The following is a 16,544-nucleotide window of genomic DNA, read 5'->3' as shown; positions in this document are numbered from 1 at the left end:
CTAATAAACCCTAAAATTAGATCTGGGTTCACCTTTCTCTTTCCTCTGTGATCTTTCTTCATAGATCTGGTTTTTTGAAAAGTATGGATTCACCAAGTTCGTGTCTTTCATGGATTTCTTCCTCTGAGGAAAATGATTTAGTGGGTCCTCTTAATCCTTGGTTTGACTAATACCAATACGTCCCTCAATCTCCTACTATTTCTGTGGAAATGGATTCTAAATGGGGAAGAGAGTTGAATTCAGAGAATGAAGAAATAGGGGGTTTGTTTGATTTACAACTAGATCTACAAGATCTTTATATTGAGGATCTTTTCCCCTCTTCAGAGGAAGAGTCACTTGATGATGCTGATCTGAAGCCTGATTTTGATGATGTTTATGGACCCTTCTCTCGTATGTGGATATACACAACCTTTCTGACTCATGATGATTTCGATATTGTTTTGTTTGTTCTTTGTTTGATATGCATGTTTGTGGTCTGTGATGATTTTGAGACCATGTGTTTGTATTTGCCCTATGATTTTTATTGAGGGTATATGTTTGATTTCTAGCTGCAAAAAAATACTAAAATCGTGTTGTGCCACCAATCTTGGCTTTTGAGGGAATAAGCCACCAAACATGATGTTTAGGAGGCTTTTAAGAGAGATAACAACTTGATAATGTTTGAGGCCATACAAAATTTGTTCATCTTTTGCATTTCATTAAAATGTTTAGTTTTAAACAACTTCATGACATGTCATACATGATGTTTACATTCTAAACATTTTATTGATCTAATGTTTTCCAAAAGTGAGTATTCACAGTTAACCCCAAAGTATACTCATGTATTTTCACATGTTCTTCTTTGCCCTTGTAATTTCCCAAAAAATCTGTGTTCCTCATTTGTTGTTGTTGATCTCTGTTTTGTGTTCATATGAACTCTGTTTCTTCTGCTTCCTCATTTGTTGTTGGACTTTGATGTTGGTTGTGATGTATGTGCTGGTGTTGGTTCATCATTTGTTGTTGTTGATGCTGGTTCCCTTCCTGATTCATCATCTGTATGTGATGTTCCTTCTCCTGTTTGGTGGAAAATTTGTTGATCATTTATGACTAAGTAGAACAAGATGATGTCAAACATGTTTTTTTCTACTTTTATGTCCAAATAACGCAGGGAATCGTAAATGATCTCCCTCCTTACACTTAAATACTCAGAGAGTCTTCCCTCCCTTACAAGTTTGATCTTGTTTATATGAGAAATATGATAGTCTATGCCCCCGATTTTTTTATAACTTCAACTTTACATGCTTGTAAAGTGATTCAAACAAATTTCATTGTAGTTGGTTGTAGAGATTCAAATGCATGATTAACTGCCTTCACTATTTGTGAATAATTGTATGCTGATTTTTGATGTTGAAGTGCTTGTATTAATCTGAAAAAGCCTAAGTCCAAGACATTCATGTATGGAGAATTAGGTGGTTGTTGAACCAAATGAAAGTCAAATTCCTCTAATGTTGCTGCCTCTCTAAATCCTAAATCATCATCCACAATGTGTAGTTTGGCATTGTCTTGTTGGATAAAAATTGTCTTGCTTGCTCCTTGTGGCCATTTGTTTCTTATTACTGGCAATATTTTGACTGTTGTGTACTTGGCGCCAGATCTTTCTATTTTGGCTGTGTCCCTTCATTTGAATTTCTGTTTTGGGAAACTATTTTGTGAAATTAACTCTCCATTTGAGAAAGATTTTCGGATTTAATTAAAAATCAAATTGTTGTTGTATTTGGAGCTAATTAATCTAATTTAAACACTAAATGCATATTGTCTTTGTTTCTAAAATCTAAAGTCAATGAAATATTTAATATCCACATGCGCATGTGGCGACAGGGTTGTTCGTTATCGGTTGTCGTACAAAAGACGTTGAAAGAAATCAAGGTAGAAATGAAGATTTTTTTATTTTAAGTTTTCAATTTGTAATTTAAATTATGTAATTTTAGTTTAAGTACTTTAAAACTTTGTTTATGGAATGTATATGTAAATTAAATAAGTTGTAATGTGCAATTGAATTTTCCCTCTAAATTTGAATTATATCTACTTTAATTATGAAAAAGGAGGAAATCATTAATAATTAATCCATACTCTTAAAATATCCCAACTACCACCTTTTAGGTGGTCTCCCTACTATCCTTAATTTGCGTGCCCAATCCAAATGGGACAAGTAAAAGGAATATTATTCAGCTACAGGATCAAAGGAAAAATCACGATAGAAAACAAATCACAGATGAAGGCACTTATCAGTAATTGCAATTTAATTGCGCAATAATCACATATTTAGAAAACTAATTAAGATAAACAACTAAACAAGAGAGATGAAAGGAACAAGACCTAACCGCGGATAGTAACATGAAAGTGAAGTTAGATGCTCATCTTGACTTCCCCAGTTCTAATCTCCGTAACTCATAGATAACTAGTGATTCATCAGGGCACAACCTGGAGCAGTTGGGCGCTAAGACATCCAAACTACCAACCATGTTCAAAAAGCTGGTAAAATCAGACACCACATTATACCAAGACTTTTAAGTAGCAGTTTAAGTACAGTTGAGTACACAACAATAGTGATAACTAGTAGTAGTAGCTTATCATGAGTAACATAGGGTACATCACATTTGGATATTGCAAGTAAAACGCAACATAAGCAATATTAGAACTTAAGCATCAAATTTGTTAACTACCATGTTGAACTAAAAAATATTTTGACACAAATAGAAAGAAATGGCACCAATCTAACCCATGAGCTTCACTGCAAAATATAAAATGTCTGAATGCTTCTTACCAATCATCATACAGGACTTGACCGGCTAGATACTTCAGCTGACAATCCATTAGCTTCCAAGCCAAAGTAAACCAAAGCAACAGAACAAACAATTGCCTTAATGTAGAAAGAAATATGAGAAGAGCAAGCAAATAACATGCGAACACAAACTATGATCAATGCTTGTAGCTTGACTTGCAAATGGTCAAAAGAATAGATTAAACCTATTTCTATGAGTCACAAACTATGACCAATTAAACCTCTTCCACTATCAATTCTACTAATCAAGTAACCAATTTGGATAGCAATCCTACCACCATTTCTATGAGTCACAAAATGATTTATTTTTATTACATTTAAAAGGTTTCCATGCTTTCTATACCACACGTTAAGTACAGTAATTACACACCAAAATTTATCTTCCTTACATAATCTTACCTAGTCCCTTACTCATTTCTCATTCAAAATCCAAACCACCATCGACACTCTCAAAACCACTTTGCATCTACGTAGCATAATCCTTAAAATTGCTGCTAGCATATAGAATTTTTGATATTATTTGCTTTCACGCCATCTAACTCCTCCCAAAATTTTATTTCCTATGCTTCGTTTGCTTCAATCAAGGTGAACACTTGAAGTGCATATGCTCCGATGATAATCAATATTTCTCTTTTATACACAAACTTGGCGATCTAGCAATCTTGAAAACTTAACAGTACCCTTGCATCTAAGAGATGAAGCATAAAGCACTTCCTCATTGACAATACATCCCTATTCAAGGATTTAAAGAAGTGCATACATCCCCTAGTTAGCACATAACCATACAGAGATATATGAATTTTAACAATGACCATCTTGATCTCAATCAATAGAAAAGCATTTTAGTGTATGAGAAGCCATAATCAACAACACCACAGACACAAAAAAAAACTAATTATCCGATAATAACCACCAAAGTTTAACACATCAAATACAAGTAGGTTTAGCCATTCTGCAGATATTGTATACCATTTTTTCTTCTCTTGTTTTTCTTAATCCAGTCTTATGAGAAGGAGCAGCACCCAGCAGCACAGCAAGGAAAGCAAGCTAAATTTTTTCTAAAGTATAATTTCTTCAAACTGAAAGATTTCTCCCCAACAAGCTCCATTCAAGTTTCTCTAGGATTGCACAAATGATAAAATAACATACACATTAATTATGAGTATCAAGTATTAAGTACATGATAAAGAACATAAACATCAATATGCTTCAGAGCATAAGAAAAAAAAGCCCTTACAGCATTTCTAATAATATAATGAAACAAAATACTTTCTCCTTTGTTTGCCCTATCTGGTGACTCAGTATGCAAAAAACAAAGTGGCGTCGTATTGTATCGACCGTGTTGTAAAGGTTTTCAAATTAATGAACCGATATAAGTCGTGCTATCAAGGTGTAAAAAAACCCGCATTTTAGGACATACCAAGGGATATTTCATGATTTTGGCCGATATTTGGCGATACAACAACCACATCACTCCTGTAGCTACATCACCACGCCATTACCACATTTTTGCATTATGATCGACTCATTTATGCTCAACATAGATGATTGAACATCCAGAATCATTTGCAATGAGGAAACAAGTCAGTATGCATTGAGCAAAGGTCATTATTAGGAGTCAACGGATAGGGTGCACCTGAGCTTATTCACTACAAGTAATATTATCAATGAATCCATAATCAGAATATTATAGGCAACACAGAAGAAGAAGATAAACCTTGCTACAGAGATTAAACATGATAACGAACTTCAAGTGCATTCTGAAATAATCAGCAGGTGTCAAAATCCATGCATCAAACAGTATGCAACTAACATAAAAGGCAAAAACATATAAATAGACAAGATTGTTATAAGCTTTATGTATTCATTTCTGTACCACTTACTATTCACATACTGGCATCCATTCCTCTACAATCAGCATATGCACCACTTAGATTTGGACCAAGCTCTATAACCAAGCCAGCTCAACAATTCAATGCTTAAAGCCACAGGCTTTTATACCCACTCCTACAAACTAGAATCAAGCTAGATGAACAAAACACTGATAGACACCATAATGTAAAAACTGAGTTCCACCATACATAAGCTGAATCAACACAAAGACAACTTTTCTCTTCTAAATCCTTGAAGACGACATGCTACAAGAGCGAGCCAAACAAATTGTTAGACAACCTCCAGCACCGGACATGGATACAATTGTCTCCTTCTCTAATGGATCTGAAGCATATGGCTGCCTGCATCCAGGACACCGACCATCTTCCTCAATAATCCGCTTATGACAAAAAAGGCACAAATGGAACCCACACGAGCAAGGGAGAAAACTCGAGTCCGTCAAGTCCAACTCCTCGCAGCATATAGGGCATGAAGTAGGAACACCAGGAGTCATGTTATGAACCCTTGGGTTCATGAACCCATGATGCCTCTCTATGCTCGATGGAAAACTCTGATGTACTCCCAAATTTGGCAAACTCTGAGGCCTAAAAGCATCATCCGGCCTCCAAGCTTTACAATTTTCACTACCCCTGCCCAAAATTCCAACTCCATCCCTCTTTGATTTCTCCACTTGAGCATCAATATTCTCAAGATTAGTATGTTGAACCACACAGCTCAATCCAACATCCGTTTCTTGCTCAGGGGAAGCACCATCATTTTGGTTATGAACCAGATTATCATCAGAAACACCCACCAAAGCGTCTGCAACCGCCTCCCAATCATCCAAACATTCATCATCGTCACAACCTCCACCTCCTTCACCCTCCTCTTCCTCAGTTATACTCCCTGAGCAACACCCACCGCTACTGAAACTAAAACTGCTACTGCAGCTACCAGTATAAACATTTCCGGAATCATTCCCCCCAGAAATGCTACTCGTGGGACTATTAGCAGGGGACAATTCCAAATCACTGTCATGGTGACTAATCTCAACTGTCGGATTTTTCACTTCAAAATCCTTACAGAAAGGCATTGCTTTCTCCGGAGCCTCAATTTCCAGTCGCTTAAATTGAACACCTCCACCACAACCAATAATAGCAGAAGATGCATTCACTTCATCTTTGCAATTCTTGCTCTTAACTATTGGAAAAAAAGAAAAGAACACACGAGAAAATTTCTCAATCAATTCAGTCACATATTACAAACAAGAAACAGTAATCAAGAACTAAAATTACAATAAAAATCAAACAATCAATGGAGTACCTTGAGAAAGCCACTGTTCTCGACGAGCATCGAGCTTACACTGCTTCAATTTCGCCGACCTATTCGCCTAAAAACAACCATTAAAACAACATTTCTCAGCCAAAAACCAAACTAATTCCATGCATGAACATCAAAAAAAGAATTAAAACACGATTACAAATAAAAATAAATAAAATTGAAAATTTACCCTCTTTTTCTTGGCGAAATACTTGGAAGCATTAGGAATGGAAGCATTGATAATTGAATCAGAAACCATGATTGAAGAATATAAACCCCAATTTTTGATTCAAATCAAAAACCCTAATAAATTTTAATTTTCAGACAACAGAGAAAAAGGGAAGGAAAAAAATCTGACAAAATATTTTATGGATAGATGACGGAACTACTCTGCTCCTTAAATCGCCTTTTCCGCAGACGGAAATAATGAAATTATTTTCTCATTTTTCGTTCATAAAAATATAAATGCATGTTTTCATTTTTGTCCTTATTTTTTCTTGTATTGAGTGAAGCTTGTTAAATCTAAAGTAACATTAGATTGTTAACCGTTTTATATGAATAAAATTTGAAGAGATTTACAAGCATTATTATGAGATTACAAATTTTTATAACATAATACAAATTTCTAAGAATTGAAATTATAACGAATTTAATTAACTTAAAATAAATAAATAACATTAAACCGAAGATACTTTAAGATAATGTCGTACGGAAACTTGATACCAAACCAATGCACTATCTCGTTTTCCTAAAACCGTTATTTCGCCTACTTGGTACATAGGCTTAAAACCTGAAATACACTTACAACGTTTTGCAATTAATTATAAGCGCATCTTAGAAATAGAATGAAAAGAAGTGATCAATTTCTTTCACACTTAGTAACTTGTAGAGAATTTAACTTCGGGAGGTTGAGAGAAAAATATTGCAATAAGTTAAAATAAATTTGGATATTGCACTTATGAATTATTGTATATCTCACGTGAGAGATATTGGATCTATATATATCATGGTAGAATTTACTCACTTTCCTATTTTTTTAGGAAAAAAATAGAAAATTTTATTTATTTGGTTTTTAAATTAAAAATAACCGTAACTTCTAATCAATATATCCTAACAAATCAGCCCATTAAATATTTCAACCTTAAAAAATTGTCGTAACTTCAAAATAAAGCTCTATTCCTTATTCTTTTTGGACACGGGTTTTTATAGTCTCTTGTCTTTAATTATAAAATTAATATTTTATAATCTTCTTGGCCCTACTATTTTCATAGTACTTGCCAATAACTTTTCGTGGAATTAAACCTTAGTATAATTAGAACTAATAATTATAATTAAACTTTTATACCTTAATACACATCATATACTTAAGACTTTTATACTTTTTATACTCTAAATTATCTAATAAAGATTTTTTTTGGAATTTTGTGGATTTGAGATGTTATATTTTTGGTGTAATTAATTGAAATAAATTAAGGAAAAAGGATATTTAATTTATGTGGCTGTTTGGATTCTTTTATATGAATCTCCTCGTAGACAGAAAGAAGTTTTTTTTATTAAAACTTATGCTATTTTTACCCAACGAAATGACATTTTTTCAAAAAAAAAAAACGTTGTGATCATCTTAATTGACCATATATTTCGAAATACAATCGAAATAAGTACTTAATTCAACCAAAAACTTAACATTTTATATACCACATGGAAAAAATAAGAAGCTTAAAGTCGCCACACAGACTCCAAAAAACACTTATGAAAAAGTCAAGAAATGCATGATCAACACGTAAAATTTAAAAAAAAAAATTAATTTATACATAATAGAGCAAAAGGGTGTGAAAAGAAAAAAAAAAGTATTTTACTAATTTTGATATGGCATCTTTTTTTACACCTTTCTTTTATATAATGATTAGTGATCCATAATGTGTGTTATGTGTCTTTTCAGTTTTCACTAAGAAAAATTGGTATTACTTATTTGCATATGGTTGATTATTATACGAACTTTCACTGATTTCTCAATAATAATACGAACTTTTAATTAACCATGAATAATATGAACTTTGACATGTGTTTTCCGCTGGTATACTAATTTACCTGTAACTGGTAAATGTGCTCAGCTCTCATTTAAATTTTTTTTTTTCTGATAAAATTAAGGAAAAGAAAGAGCAACGTACCAGCATCTTCCTCACGCAGTACCAGCATCTTCTCCCTCTTCATAACTGGAATACTTTCAACCTATCTACAATTATCATACAGAAAGTCAAAATTTTGAGCTGAGCTCCAAAGAATGCATTAATCAAATGACCATATTTACATCTTTTTAACTCTAAGAATCACTTTTATAATCAACAGTGCACAAGTTATGCAAGACATTATATTTGTAATGAATAAGAAATCAGGGACACTAATCTGTAGAATATCAATGATTTAAAATAAAACTATCAACAAAAAAATCTTCAGTCTTATTATCTCGACACTTTTTGTTTCTTATCAGCTGCATACTCAAGTTCTACTCCTCTTTCTAATTCCCTTTGTAAGTGAAGATCACTGTCAAAGACGGGTTCTTCTATAGCAGTAACCTCATCTCCATTGCGATTCAGCCACTTTTTTCGCTCTAATGCCCCTTTAATACAGTCCACATCAAGTTTGCTAAGTAAGTCATCTACATGAGAAGTTTTGGATGTACTGTCACCATTCTTACAGTTCGCAACATAACTACTATTACTGTTGCAATCACTTGCATTCACTGTTACTGTGTCTCTTACGACCATTCCCTTCTGTCCGTGCAAGTATGGTTCAGGTTTCTGATTCAAATCATCCATTGTAGCAAAATTCTCCCCTGTTTCAGATCGAACTGTTGGGTGGCTCTTACTACTCCGGCTTGTGGCGTTTTGAACTTCCAGAGTAGGCTTCATTGCATATTGAGGCACTCCCGTTGATTTCTGGTTTTCATCATGTCCTGACGCTGCCTTCAACATAACTTTATCACTTACAGCTCTTGTACCCTTTTGGACGTACTTGCATGAATTAGATTTCTACTCTTGGCTAGCCACTGGAGCAGAATCTTCTCGAGGTTCTGAGCCAACCAGTATGCTAATCGGTGAGCTTTGACTCATGGCATCTTTAATTTTCGAAGGGTTCATTGCATTAATATCAACTGGTTTTACATTTACGTTTCCATTCGGCTTAAAACACAGAAGCATTTGTAGTATAACGTCTGAGAAAATGCAAAAGCCACAACTCAGAACAAGCACACTTCTATCATCATGCATGAAACTTGTTGATAAGCTTTATCCGGAAATATACAACAGTTTAATACTAATTATGTTTCGGAAGGGTGGAGGATGAAACCCAGGTTAGTGGATAACATAGAAAAGTTTTACTGTTAAGATGTTGGAAGAAGTAATTCAAATGGAAGAGCAAAGTGAGGAAATGAAGAAGATGAAGGCTGCTGTCTATAAACCCATAAAACTGATGAAGGAAATGAGGAAGTGACCGTTTCTCCCGGTTATAAACCGGTCAGGTATGCCAGTGGAAAACACATGTCAAAGTTCGTATTATTCATGGTTAATTGAAAGTTCGTATTATTGTTAGGAAATCAGTGAAAGTTCGTATTATTGTTGGAAAATTAGTGACAATTCATATTATTCAGGGTAATTTTTCCTTTTAAATATCAGTTTCATTCAAGAGTGTTTTTATCTTTTATTTGCACAAAGTATTTTCTTGATCTAACTGTTTATAATCATTTTTAAAGAAAAATAAAAATGAGAAATTAAATTTAATAACTTATTCCTATAATTTGGTCAGTCCATAAACCATCAATTTTAAACTTTAAAACACTTATTTTTTGACTTAAAAAAGTTAATTCCAATATTTATAACACTTATATGATTTAATTTTTTTTTTCAAAGGTTTAACTTTAGAATTCTTATATGAGACGGTCTCACCCTGAGACATGCCTAATTTTTGGGTTACATCACAATAATAAAAACTTTTAGCTTAAAACTTCTTGTTTTAAGGCCGTCTCGTCGTAAGACAGTCTCATACAAAACGGAGTTGTTAACTTTATTCTTTAACTATATTTTCCAAATAATATCCATTTTAAAATTAAGGTGTCAATTTCAACTTTTAAATTCCCCATCCAAATCTTATATTTCTTTATTTAAATGCTTAACTTTTTATCAATCAAATTCAACTTTTCATTTCAAAGTTTAAAATCTCTACTTTACAAACTTAAAATTTTTTTTGAGGATCGACTAAAATGACTACGCTAATTATTAAGTGTCTACTCAACGATTTAAAGGATTTCAATGCCAAGATTTAAAATAATTATTCCAAGATCTAAAATGCACATTCTAAACTTTGAAAATGACAACTCAAAAAATTATCATATGGAGTAGTTATTAAACAAAATGTAATTATTTTTTGATTATTTAATAGTTGAATTTATAAAATAGATTAGGCCTGTAAATGATCACATCATATGCTATTAAAAAGTATCATATGGAGTAGATGATTTTTTAAATAAATGTTTTAGAACTATGGTTATAAAGGAAGAATAGGAAAAAGATTAAAACATGTGTCAAGGTTCATGACCAATAGAAATTGCTAGATTTTTTTAAGTATAATTGATCAAAATTAGGATGAGTGAAAAAACATTTTTTTCCCAACTTGTCAACCTACTAATCTAGGCTTGTATTACAATACACAACTAATTCATGTATAGTCAATAAACTGTACTCTTGAGTCATAAAAGGGGTAGTTTTGGGTATCACATAAAATGCCCACTGAAGCAAAGCTTAAAAGTGGCAAAGGTGGCAAGAAATGTTGAATATTATGGCTTGAAGCCTCAAATTTATACTAATAAAACAAGATCATTTACAAGCTATAAAATGATTTTAAATATGAAAATTAATGTAAACAATAACACTAATATTTAATGTGATTTACTAATATTTAATGTGATTTAATATTAACAAGGTTACATCCATCTTTTTAGACTAGTATGTTTCATCATATTTTTAAAAGATTGAAGGGTTTAAAGCTCAATACAACTTGAAGAAATCACATTAATAGAGCATTCATGGGATGAACTAAGTATGGGATAGAGAATTATAGCAAAAGGGGAGAATGAGATATGAGAGGCTCACGCTAATAGCTTGGCTCTACATACAACAAAGAGAATGTAATACCAGCAAATTTCCTATGAGACGGCCGCATACGTGTGACCATTTACAGATCCAACCCATAATTTTAAAGTTGCCATTTTTAAAGCTTGAATTGGACATTTAGACCTTGAAATAGACATTTTAAGTCTTGGATTTGACAATCTTCAAACAATTGAGATAAACATTCGAAGTCTTAAAATTGATATTTTACAGTTGGGCTAGGTAAGTAAAACATAAAATTAAGGATCAAAGTAGGGGTTTTAAGAGTCAGAATTAGCATTTTAAGTGGTGAAATGAGTCTTTTAAAGGTTAAAGTTGATAGTTGAAAATTTAAATTAAGCATCTGAAGAAGGAAGATTCACTACAAGAAAACTTGTTTTTAGCAACAAGTTTTAGCAACGACTAAATTTTTTTCGTTGCGAAAAATATAAGTTGTTGCAAAATCCGTTGTTGTTGCTAAATAATCGTTGCCAAAAAAAAAAAAATTTTCCCACCCCTTTGATAAATTTCCCGGTGTAACCCAATTTTTTGCAACAAACAATATTGTTGTTAAAATTAAATAAATAATTCGTAATAGTATATACTGTTGCGAAAAATATTTAAATATACAGATACAATAAAGTCGTTGCAAAAAACCTTATACTAATAATTTTTTTTTTCATTTCCCTCTTAAAACTGAACCCAATCCCTCATAATCCCATTCCCTCCCTTCGAAATTTCAGAATATCAAACGGCGCCCATACCCTTCCCTCACAAACCCGCCTCCCTTCGAAATTTCAGAATATCAATACGGCGCCCATACCCTTCCCTCACAAACCCGATTCCCTCACAAGCCCTAATCCCGCACACTGGAGATAAGCCATTGTCGCCTGCACAACGGAGCCTTTGCCGCCTGCACGCCGGTTTTTCAGCCGCCTTCTGCACGCCGGTGCTGCCGCTACGCTGCCCTTCAGCCGCCTCTGAACCCACGACAGGTAGTTTTAATTTTTTTTTGCCTTTCGTTTTATTTCTTTAAATTTGTTGTTCTTGTTTCTTTTTGATTTCAATTTATGGGTTGTTCTTTGAATTTCTTGGGCTTTGTTGTAATTATCAGATTAATGTATAAGTTTGAAATGTTGGGTTGTACCTGTTTTCGGTCTTGGCTCTGCGAAGGAACAAGATTTCGCCTTTTTGTTGGGCTTTGTTCTAATTATAAGATTTATGTATGTGTATTGGAAATTACTTGCGTTTTTCTGGATTTACTTGCGTTTTCTAATTACTTGCGTTTTGAAATGTGAGATTCTTTCAAAGTAATGCTAAGAAAAATTGATGGAGTTACTTCAAAATTGAAGTTTTAGATGATAAGATTAAAGCAAAAGTAAGTTTTTGGCCTATGATTTCACTGTGTAAGGTTTTGATGTCATGGTGGAATTAGATTTTTCTTTTCAAATTGAAGCAAAAGAACTCATTTTTTGTGATTGTGATGATACATACTTGATGAGGGAATAGATTTTTAGTTTATTTGTTTTAGATTATAATGAAGCCTAGTGAAATGGTTCATGTGAACTTCTTAAATTGTTCTTGTTTATTCAAATTGATTTGTCTAAGTTGATTTGTCATGTATTGAAAATATTTTCTAAATTGATTTGTCACGCATACATTGGAACAAATGGTAATCTTTGTTCTTGTTTTTATTGTTCTTGTTCTTTTGGAATCGTTAAATTGTTTTACGAACAACTCGAAATTAAATCCTTCTACAAGTTGTTAAATTGTTCTTGTTCTTGTATGAATTGTTAACAATATTATAAGGAGTTCTTGGTGATATTATTGAATGTTATATAATCTAATTATTATAAACTTTAAATATAGGAAATGATTTTATATAAGGCATGGGTCAAAGTAAAAGATCGTTCATCTATTGATTATGTAAATGGTGTTGATGAGTTTCTAAATTTTTCTCTTTCCAAAGTAAGAGAAGATGATCGAGATAGTACTACTATTAGGTGTCCTTGTAATTGTTGTCGCAATATATTTCTTAAAACAAAATGTGATGTAAGATTAGACTTGCTTAAGAGTGGAATGTATGAGAAGTACACTTTTTGGGAACTTCACGGGGAAGAATTAGTTGAATCAAGTGAAGGGGATGATGTTAATGAGTCCAATGACACTGATAGTGGTTTCACAATGTTGCAAGATGCTTGTGGAGTTGGTGCTATGAATGTTGGGAGTGCTCAAGAGGCTTTAAATAATGTTGAGGAGTATGAGAAACCTAATGCAAATGCAAAAAAGTTTTTCAAACTTTTAGAGGAGTACCAAGAACCATTAACAATGCATGGCACAACAATGTCTAAGTTGTCATATATTGTTAAATTATTACATTTAAAGGTTTTGAATAATTGGTCTGATAAGTCTTTTGATAGTTTACTCCAATTAGAACATCAAGGCTATGGCGCTTACCTTCCAACTTCTTATTACGAGGCTAAGAAACTCATTAAAGACTTGGGCCTTGATTATTATAAGATTGATGCTTGTGAAAATGATTGTATTCTTTTTTGGAAAGAGCATGAAAAATTGATTGAGTGTCTCACTTGTGGTTTATCAAGGTGAAAACAAGAAAAGGAAGGCTCTTCTAAAGGGGTAAAGATTTCTAGAAAAGTGCTAAGATATTTTCCATTGAAGCCTAGGCTACAAAGGTTGTACATGTGTAGAAAGACATCTAAAAACATGCGTTGGCACAAAGAAAGGGATGCTACTAAAGTGAATGATTGTGATAGGATTATAGATGTTGATGCCCTTTCCAGGGAAGAGGAGGATGATGGCTTTTTGGAGGATGACAATGCGAGTGGGTTGGATGATACAATGAGACATCCATCTGACTCCTTTGCATGGAAATCATTTGATGAAGAATATAGTGAATTTTCTAAAGAGGTGCGAAATGTTAGACTTGGACTAGCTTGTGATGGCTTTCAGCCTTTCAATAATTCACAACATAGCATATGGCCAGTGGTTCTTATCCCTTATAATTTTCCTCCTTGGTTATGCATGAAACCTTATTCATTTATGCTATCTTTACTAGTACCAGGTCCAACAAGTCCTGGAATTAATATGAACGTCTACCTCCAACCACTTATTGAGGAGTTAAAGGAGCTTTGGGAGGTTGGTGTTGAAACCTATGATGCTTACTCTAAAACAAATTTCATCTTGCGTGCATCACTACTGTGGACTATCAATGAATGACCAAGCATCAGAAGGCGTCATTACCTTAATGGATGAAAGTACATTATTGAAAACTCGACTTTCACGTTTCTAGTTTGTAATTATTTACATATTATTGATTATTGATTAATGACCATTATTGTAGGCATACTTGGTAAGAGAAAGAAAAGAAGCAACTTTGTTAGTAGAATTGAAGTGGGCTTGCAAGTGAATGAAGCTTTAGATCCACAACCAAGGCAAACTATCACTCGAAAGGAGGTGGAGCAAGTTAATGGTGATGAGATAAATAGAAATACAGGTAATTAACAGAGATGGAGCAACTTTTTTAGATATTATTGATTATTGATTATTGATTATTGTAGGCATACTTGATAACTTTGAACATTTGTATTATCTTAGCAACTAGTAAGATCAAAGGAAGAGGTAAGAGAGGAATGTATAAGAGTTACGTGGTTGACATGAAAATTAAAGGGAAAGGATCGAAATTGAAGATCACAATACCTGATGAAATTGACCGAGCAATTGGAGAAAATGCTCGTCACTTGGTTAATGAGTGTGGGCGTATTGTGAGGACAAAAGCTCCCTTGAATGTGAAAAGTTGGAAAGAAGCATTTGAGGCAGCTGGAGAAAGTATGTTGAAGGAAATACAGGTTATGTTAGTTACTAATTTCTTTATTAATATCACTTATTTAGCACTATAGTTTTCTGGTTTTTGTTGTACCTATCATCTTACCTTCTTTGTGCAGGATAAGTTTGAAATTGATAAGTCTAGCGATTACTTCCGAATGTATGCATTTGTCTTGGAGACCATGCAACGTTTATATAGATTGTACAAGTGTAGGTTGCACAATTACTACAAAAGTGCGAGATGCAGAAAAACTAATGAGGAGCTCAAAAAGAATCCTCCTCTTGACTTACCCCAACCTCAATGGGAATATCTGATCAAGTATTACGGATCTGACAAATTTAAGGTATTTCTTTAATTAAAGTATGAACTATTTATGAAAGTAAACAACTCAACCCACAATAGCAAGAACTTGATTGGCATCAACTTTTGTAATCATCATGCAGGTCATAAGTGAGAGGAACTCTAAAAATCGGAATTCTGACAAGAGAACTAAGCATACGACTGGAAATTTATCATTTCCTGAATCAGAAGATGTATTGGTAAGACAAACCTATTTTATTATGTTTATTGAATGTAGTCTGAAATAATATCAATAACGTTGTATAATTTGAATAGACAAAAGAGAATGCTAATGTGAAGCTAACTGCTGATAAAGTTTGGCTTATCCAACATACTCGTAAGAATGATCAAGGAAAACTAGAATGGCTCGATACGCGGTCAAAAGAAATCCATGTATGTACAACAACCCATTATAACTATATTTTTGTTACCCTTGTATAATTTTTTTATTATAATATGCAATTATATATATCTTGTTTATGTAATAGGTGAAGTTGAAAGATGTTGTTGCATCAGCTGGGGATTCAATGACACAAGATGAAATTTTGCTTAGAGTTCTGGGCCAAAAGTCAGGGCATGTACGTGGAAAAGGGACAGGGATACGTGCATATTCTAAAGAGAAAGCACAAATAGAACAACGTAAGATTGTGGAGCAACAACAAGAGAAAATTCAAGAGCAACAACAACAAATTAAAGATTTGATGGAAAGTCAGTTGCTACAACAACGACAGTTTGAAGAATATAAGGCACAACAACAAGAAGAAATTGAATCGATGAAACAAAGCATCTTACAACAGCTACAGAATAAAGAAGTTCAATGATTGTCATGAATGCTTATTAGGTAAATGATGCTTTCTTTTGCATTTTTTTAACATATACTTAGGCTTACAACATGCTAAAAAGACATATACTTGGCCTATTTTTTGCGTCTAATTAGGAGTATTGACGGCTTGTGTTGTAGTTTTACTTAGAATGGCATTAGCTGGTTGGCATTTTAGTCCAATTAGGACTATTGGTGGCTTGTGTTGTGGTTTTAGTTACAATGGCATTAGCTGGTTGGCATTTTAGTCCAATTAGGAGTATTGGTGGCTTGTGTTGTGGTTTTAGTTACAATAGCATTAGCTGGTTGGCATTTTAGTCCAATTAGGAGTATTGGTGGCTTGTGTTGTAGTTTTAGTTACAATGGCATTAGCTGGTTGGCATTTTA

At 33.3% G+C, this 16,544-nt stretch overlaps 1 protein-coding gene across 2 annotated transcripts; it reads right to left on the bottom strand.

The window, feature by feature from the left end:
• Nucleotides 1-807: 807 nt before the first annotated feature.
• Nucleotides 808-6,446, bottom strand: LOC130798261 (uncharacterized). 2 transcript variants are annotated; one of them, XR_009039035.1, is made up of 5 exons: nucleotides 6,204-6,446; nucleotides 6,017-6,083; nucleotides 4,705-5,893; nucleotides 2,361-3,939; nucleotides 808-1,053 (listed from the first exon to the last, which is right to left on the bottom strand). XR_009039035.1 is itself a non-coding variant. In XM_057661175.1 (3 exons), exons 1-3 carry the CDS (start codon nucleotides 6,270-6,272, stop codon nucleotides 4,938-4,940), a joined length of 1,092 nt encoding a protein of 363 aa, XP_057517158.1. In that variant the 5' UTR covers nucleotides 6,273-6,446; the 3' UTR covers nucleotides 4,666-4,937. The 2 variants fall into 2 exon arrangements, 1 of the variants encoding a protein (XP_057517158.1); XM_057661175.1 differs by lacking the exons at nucleotides 808-1,053; nucleotides 2,361-3,939 and having other exon boundaries at nucleotides 4,666-5,893.
• Nucleotides 6,447-16,544: the final 10,098 nt, after the last annotated feature.

Source organism: Amaranthus tricolor, chromosome 13, assembly GCF_026212465.1.
Source record: "Amaranthus tricolor cultivar Red isolate AtriRed21 chromosome 13, ASM2621246v1, whole genome shotgun sequence".
NCBI lineage: Eukaryota > Viridiplantae > Streptophyta > Magnoliopsida > Caryophyllales > Amaranthaceae > Amaranthus > Amaranthus tricolor.
Note: the sequence above shows the minus strand (reverse complement) of the source record. Positions and strands in the feature narration are given on the sequence as shown.